We start from the raw sequence: 7,885 nt of genomic DNA on the forward strand, positions 1-7,885 counted from the left end.
TTGAATAAAATTATGCCATCAGTCAAAGTATTTAACTGTTCAGTCTCATCCCTTGTGTTGTGTTTAGTCTTATCCAATATAAAAAGCATTTTATTGGCCCTGTCCCAACTTTTTTGGGATTTGTTGCAAGGGTGCCATTTTAAATGATCACATAATTACCTCAAAACAATAATTCTGCTTGACTTTAACAACTGATATGTTGTCTGTACATAATTCTCTACCTTATTAACATACTGAATGTTTTGAAAATGCCAGCATTTTAATTTTATTCACAAAATACAAAGTGTCCCAACTTTTTTGGAATCCGCTTTGTAGAAATTCAGGACAACATGTCTGCCAACTGTTCTCAACACGGTGGATCTTTCTTCAATATTGCCAATTCTGCAATTTTTCACTTTTGGGAAATCAGGGGGGCCCTGGCTGTTGGGGGGCCCCTAGGCTGCAGCCGTATCTAGCCTGTGCGTTAATCCGGCAATGTGTACGGCCATGCTTGTGAAGTAGACACTTCAAAAGGTGGGAGTGATACAGTTGTGGCCACAGTATGGTCGTGGGGTGAGAGTGATATGGTGTGCCACACGTGACCTACGGTACTTGTATGGCTGTGTCCATCACGAAGCCACTTCATAGGGTAGGACTGATAGTGTTGCACTGTTCACTACATTGGGCACTGTGTAATCAATGAGTGAACATTGCAGGCTTGACCTATGTCTGCACCCTGTGATGGATGGATCAGGTTCAGCCTGGCCGCACTACTAAGTGGGCAGTAATGTGTGATGGTACTACTGAGTGGGCAGTAAATGTGTGATTGTACTACTGAGTGGGCAGTAAATGTGTGATTGTACTACTGAGTGGGCAGTAATGTGTGATTGCAGAGAGGAAATGGACTGGCCAGTGCACCAGCTGGACTGTGTGCACCAGCCTTACCACGCTATTGCACTGAAGGGAGACCAAAAAGGGTCAGCGTCTGCGCCTTGACTTTGAGCTGTGTATTGCTCACAGTGCGTCTGCTCACAAAAAGTAGCGATACTAAAAATAAAAGTTTTTTAATAAAGAGGCACACACAAGGCTCGTGTAGAAAACTATATATTGTAGTAATAAAAGAAGAAGCCAGTGGATAAAAACGGAGCTACAGACATTTCAGACCTAGTCAATTTTCTTTAAAAAAAAAAAAAGATGGACAGGAAGCGAATGGGGAGGGGTCTGCAAATCACCCGGGCCAGGAATCGAACCCGGGTCGGCCACATGGCAGATGAGTGCCCTACCGGTTGGCCACGGCAGGGCCTGGACCTAGTCCATTTTCAATGTCTCCAGTAAGAGATATGCAATTGAACTGAAATGTGGGGCTGAACCTGTGGCATCTTTTTCATCATTTTTTAAAAATTATTATTATTATTATTTTAGGGGGCTTTTTATGCCTTTATTGACAGGATAGTATGAGATGCTGACAGGAAGTGAGTGGAAGAGACTGGAACCGGGGTTCCCATGGGCATGAAAGCCCAAATCTGGGGGGCTGAGCGCGTTGCGCCCCTTTTTCATCATTTTTGCACACTTGTCTACAGTGGTCACTCAGCCAGCAGCCCACACACAGGAGCATCAGTGTGGAATGATTGTACAGCAAGAGAGCTGCAGGCGATGGGTCCACCGCACACCATAAGACTGCAATAGTGGTGGCATATGTTTTTTTCTCTTTTTTTTCTACCTTAAGTGAAATCTTCACTAACGGAGCCATATGCCGAAACATTCCCGTGCCAACATTTCAGCCGTAAAACTCTGGGAAAAGATGTCAGCCAGCAGAGGTCAAACCCAATGGTTTGATTACCCATGAGAACGTGTGAGCATTTTATTAAATCGTGGACCATTACCAAGTGAGACACAGCCTGAGGGAGAGTTTCAAATTGGTCGGAAACACATTCAGAACTTGGGAAAGACAAAAAAAAGAGAGAGAAAGTTGGGAGCTGTGTACTGAATTGTACAATCGTAGCTGCTGACCCTGCTAACCAATATAGCAGAGCTCTTTTTTACTTTGAGTCACGTGTCTTTTTCGTCCAATAAGAGCAAGGCTAGTACGCGGTCCGGGCTGGCTGTCGTTGCCTTTCATATGCTAATCGCGGGACCATTAGCACCCTGCTGTGACAGCTCGCCGTGGGTCTAGTTCGCTTCCGACCGATTTTAGTAACAACAAATCCTTAAGTTTCGCATCCTCAAAAGCGCCAAAAATCTCACGAAAGTTAGGCAATTCCGTGGACGATTTGGGGCGTCCACATAGACACAAATCCCCCTTTTCGTGCTGTGTGTGGGCCGTAATGGAGGCAGCCTGGTGTGAACTTCCCCGCTGGCTTTATCACCACATGTGCTGTATGACTCATGCTATTCACAGGCTCACCGTTGTGGCTCCAGACCACTGGAGAACCGGGATCTGCAGAGCATATGAGGGCCTACTGCGCAGAGGGGCATCAAGTAATGCTTGGTTAGCGAGGAGACAGACTGCCATTCTTTTTTTAAACGTTTTTTTTTTGGGGGGAGGGCTTTTTGGTCTTTATTATTACAGGACAGTGTGAGAGTAGACAGGAAATATTTGGGAGAGAGACAGATGGGGCAGGGCCGGGAAATTACCCTGGCCGGACTCGAACCGGGGTCCCCGTGGGCAATGTAAGCCCAAATGTGGGGGGCTTGGCGTGCTATTCACAGGCTCACCGCTATGGCCCAGGACCACTGGAGAACCGTGATCTGCAGAGCATATGAGGGCCTACTGCGCGGAGGGGCATCAAGGAAAAGTAGCACGGAGACTTTTTTTTTAAAAAATGTCTTTTTAGACTTTATTATGGACAGGACAGTATGAGAGGTAGACAGGAAGCGAATGGGGGGGAGAGACGGGGAGGGGTCAGCAAAGGACCCGGGCCGGGGATCGAACTCGGGTCAGCCGCATGGCAGGCGAGTGCCCTACCAGATGGCCACGGCAGAGCCAAAAGTAGCGAGGAGACCGACTGCCATTCTAAAGAATGAAACAGTACACACAGTAGCAGAGATGTATGCAGTAGAAGTACAAGTGCTGTTACAGATGTAATTACAACACTAGCGGTTGGATATTAAATTGTCACTCCTATGTATACAGGGCTTGACATTAACTGTTTCACTCACCGGCCACCGTGGTAGTGTTTTTCCCAAGTCACTAGCCATTCAACTATTCTATTAGCCACAAATGTGATATTATCTTTTTCTTTATCATAATACTGTACACCTAACTTCAGAAGATAAGCTGCTAAAGCAAGAAGATGAGTGTGTAGCTTTCTACTGTACATGGAAATAAATTAAACAAATGGAAACAGAGTACTGTAACTTATTTTTTTCTTAACATAAATACAAACAGTTGATACACATGGGGTGAAATAGATGAGCCAATTGGCTAGTGACACTGAAATTTTTACTAGCCACAGCCAAGTTTTACCCGCATTTGGCTGGTTGGCAGGTGCCAGTGTTAAGCCCTGCTATGTAATATATCATACTACCAGTTTTGTAATTACAACTGCTGTAACAGCACTGCTACTTTACACATCTCTGCTACTATGTGTATTACTGTATTGCTCATTCTTTAGAATTGCGGCCCGTGAGTCTCCTTGCTAGTGACATAATACAAAAAGACAGAGAAAGAAAACAAGAAGACGGCGAGGTGCCAATGACGCAAGAATGTAATACCTCTGCTGTTGATCTGTCATAATATGTACTGATTAGAAGCAACTTAAACATATCAAGCTGCACTGTTTGAAAATAACAGCGCTCAGCACTTGCACTTTTTCCCCCAAGTTTCATTGACCTGTAATAGTGTAAGTCAAACCAATGCGAGGGATGACTGATGTAAGATGTTGCTACAGTATAATACTTTTCTTTGACATTTTAGCTGTTAGGGTTTTTTTTTTCAACTTTCAGAAACCAGTATTGATGCCTCATGTTTTTAAAGTACATTATATTGATTGTGTGTAATGTTATTGCTGAGGTATGTGTGTATTTCTTACTGTTCTAGGGGTACTGTAAATCAGTAACTATCAATCACTCTGGGAACGTGCTGCATCAGTTAGGTTTAATGTAATGTAATGCAATGCTGATGCACAGGTTCCTGTTTATTCATGACGGTCTACTGATCAATATGTACTGTATGGAGGCCGATAATGGCAGTGGCACTAGTGAAGACCTGTTTATTCATGAAAATGTAGGTGACGGAATTGATTATATTACTGATAAATTTTTCTTTCACTTCCTGAATGTTGTGCTTTATCTGTTTATTCATGAAAATGTAGGTGACGGAATTGATTATACCACTGATTCATTTTTCTTTTTCTTTCTGAATGTTGTACTTTACCTGTTTGTTCATGGAAATGTAGGTGACGGAATTGATTATACCACTGATTCATTTTTCTTTTTCTTTTTGAATGTTGTACTTTACCTGTGTATTCATGAAAATAGTGTGCGGGTTGATCAAGCGATGTGGACTGTATTATACCTGTTTATACATGAAAATGTTTAAGAGTGTTGATCATACTGCTTTTGTAAAGTATTTTTTTGGGGGCTTTTCAAGCCATTAGTAGTTTTTTTTCTGAGATAGGATAGTGGAGGAGAAACAGGAAGTGGGTTGGGAGAGAGACGGGGACAGGGCTGGCAAAGGACCCAAGCCAGCTAGTGCCACGGTAGGGCTTTGATCATACTACTGATTCAGATTTGGTTGTAATGGTAGAATGCTTGTGTATTCATGGAGCCGTAAACAGGGTCGATGGTACTAGGGATTTACAGTAGAGCTGGTTGTAAACGTACCTGTTTATTCATGAAGATGTATATGACGGGGTTGATGACGGTGCTGCTCTTGGCCAAGATGGCGGGGATGACGCTGGTGACGGGCGTGACGGAGTTCCGTGGCCCGAAGGTGGCCATCATGGCCACCACGCCGTACGGCATCCAGCAGATCAGGTAGCAGATCACCGTGGTGATCACCATGAACAAGATGTGGTACTCCCGTCGCCGCGCCGACGACTTGCGGATCCTGCCCACCTGGGATGGGGACGTGAGAGGGGGGAGGAGGAGGAGGGCAACAAAAAAAAATTGAATTTGAATAAGTGTGTTAAAAATGTCTAGTGCCAAAGGTCGTCTGGTGTGCGTTTCTCGAAAGCGTAGTTGTTAGCCAGTTAGTAACTTGGGAAGTTGCCAATGGGAAATTGCATTGCATTGCAGACAACAAAGTAGCTAATGAAGTTAGCAGCTATGGTTTCGAGAAATGTACCCCTGGTGCGTAAGGTCATCCTTCACACTATAGAGACATGGAGAGATAGTGAGATGTGGTGGTACTAGGGATGCACCGATACACATTTTTTCACTTCCGATCCGATCCTGACATCTAAATTTGGATATCTGCCGATACCGATATTACTCCGATCCAATACCAAAACCACATAAATGCACGGATTTCAACTTCAGGTAGGCCCAAGTTGACTATTTGGTCAGAAAATGAAGACAGAAGAACAGGAAACCAATTAATAGGCTAACTAAAAAGTAACAAGTAAAAAAGTAACAATCCCATCCTGAAAACTGAAATGCAAGTGTTATGACTTCAAATTAACATTACACCTGGCTCAATGTCAGTACTGGGAAAATTCCGATACTTTAGGAAAATTCCGATCCGATCCGATCTCTGAATTATGTTGATATCTGAACCCGATACCGATACACCGATACCGATATCCCATCCCTAGGTGGTACTGCCGTCGCCGTGTGGCCGATCCTGCCCACCTGAGATAAGAGAGGAAGTAGAAGGGGAGGCAGAAAATGGTGATGTGAAAATAGGTTACGTGTGAAGCTAGTGTTTCAGGTCGAGCTGCACAGTCCACACCCATGAAGAGTATGTGCGGGTGACTTAGGGATCCTGCCCACCTTTGTTAGGACAAAAGATGAGGACAAGGAGGAGGGAGATGGAAAAACGGGATTTTAATATGTGGGTGTTAATCTAGTGCGTGAGTTGGCACTGCACAGTCTCTAAGAGGATATCATAATTAATACCATCTTTGGGCGGCCAACTGGTGAGTGCTGCCCAGTTGATTGTTCAGACTGTGTAAGAAAACTGAGGTCTTCCTGCACTGTCTATATCCAGTTTTCAAACCTTCACAGGAACCCAAGGGGGCTAGCAGATGCGACATCAGGGCTGGACTGAGACGGGAAAAAAACACCTGGGCATTTTTGGCTTCAACTGGCCCCTCACACATACAAGCTATGTTCATATTATATCCTGCTTGACTCAGTCTACTGTCTATATTTAATATGGACCATCAGCTGCCCCCATTAAACTGTGATTTAGTCCATAAGAAAAACGCAAACAAACAAAAAAAATAACAGAATCAGCCCCTGGCGACTGTCAGCCCACCAGGAAAACGCCCTGTGTGCCAGATTACTAGTCCATCCCTGTGCAATGAAAAGTGCAGTTGGACAGAGGAATGGGGGAGAGAGATTTGAAGGCGTGATTTGAATAACTATCCTCACAGCTTGTGAAGAAGGACTGCTACCCCTGAGAGTCTGAGATATGACTTTGACTTTTGAGTTTGTTCTGTTGTGTGAGAGAGTGGGCCTCACACTTACACTTCTCACCTCATCAGTTGGGGGAAGTATCTCACTTTGGAGGGCTCTCAAACCCTAGTCCGAGTGTCAGGGGAGGCGAAATGAGATTTAGGCCTTAGCTGTTCTCACAGTTTGCGAGAGACAGCCATACCCGGGAGACTTAGATTATTGTGTTTGTGAATTTTGGAGGGTAGCGACGGTGGAACTGCTAATAACACTTCTGACGTCAACACTCCTCCGAGTGGTGCTTCACATTGGAGATCACTTTAAACCAAGTCCGACAGTTAAGAAAGGAGAAATGGGATTTATCCTTAACTTTTCTCACAGCTTGTGAGAGACTGACGTCACTGATAAACGTCAGTGGATATTGCAGGCAGCTATTGCAGCTTCTACTGTGTTTAGTTAGTCTACTCTGCTGGCTAAATCTTGGAGAGGCAACATCTGTGCCAATACTTCTGACTGTTGTGTTCACACAGGATTTTAGAAATTAGGGGATCCACTTATCTAAAGAGATTCCTTTTATTCATTAATTAATAATATTTGTCATTAACGGCTTCAGTCAATTAGCTGAAGTAAATATGTGGAAAGATTGGAATTTCTGAACCTGTATGTCTACCTTATTGTGTTATTGCAGCATATTATAGAGTATGGGTGTTACAATATTTTACTAACGTGATGATAAAGTGCCGATCTACAAAGGGATTGACAATGCAAGGTCTTAGGTCTTGTGAAATTGGCACAAAACCATCAAAGTGTGGAAATTTATTCAGTTACTGTGAAACACATCGCATACCACATACACTGTGTACTGTGAAATTGGCTGTATGAATAAACTTCTCTTGCTTTGCTTTATGTACGACTGGTGTCAAAACTGGTATTGAAAATAAATTCAAAATGGCTGTGAGGTATTGTTCCACATCTGATCCCACAAGGGCATCAGGGTAAGAAACTGAGTAACAACACGAGCAGTATTTCTGGACTGAATAAAAGTGAAATGGAAAGTTTTAAACTTTGGCAGTAAAACACATTTTTTTTCTTTCCATTATTTAACACAATTACGTAACCATCGGTGACACATCAGGACAAGTGTATCATTACTTGCAGACTTGTAAATGTCACGCACTTAAAGGACATCTCTGAATAAAAGGCAAGGGACACCACCTGAGTATGTGCTGCCCAAAATAAAACCACATGTATAACCTGCAGGCTATAACAGGCATGATTCCGGAGTTTGGGCGTACTAGAAAATGAGAAAATGAGTTAATTACAGACCGCATTAAAAAAAAAAATCTTG

At 43.4% G+C, this 7,885-nt stretch overlaps 1 protein-coding gene across 1 annotated transcript in view; it reads right to left on the reverse strand.

The window, feature by feature from the left end:
• tmtops2a (teleost multiple tissue opsin 2a) overlaps nt 1–7,885 on the reverse strand; it is a 41,398-nt gene that overhangs the window by 6,839 nt on the left and 26,674 nt on the right. The window contains exon 3 of the mRNA XM_063211772.1: nt 4,804–5,037. Within this exon, the coding sequence (XP_063067842.1) occupies nt 4,804–5,037 (234 nt within the window). The remainder of the gene's footprint in view (nt 1–4,803; nt 5,038–7,885) is intronic.

This window comes from Engraulis encrasicolus, chromosome 12, assembly GCF_034702125.1.
Source record: "Engraulis encrasicolus isolate BLACKSEA-1 chromosome 12, IST_EnEncr_1.0, whole genome shotgun sequence".
In the NCBI taxonomy this organism is placed as follows: domain Eukaryota; kingdom Metazoa; phylum Chordata; class Actinopteri; order Clupeiformes; family Engraulidae; genus Engraulis; species Engraulis encrasicolus.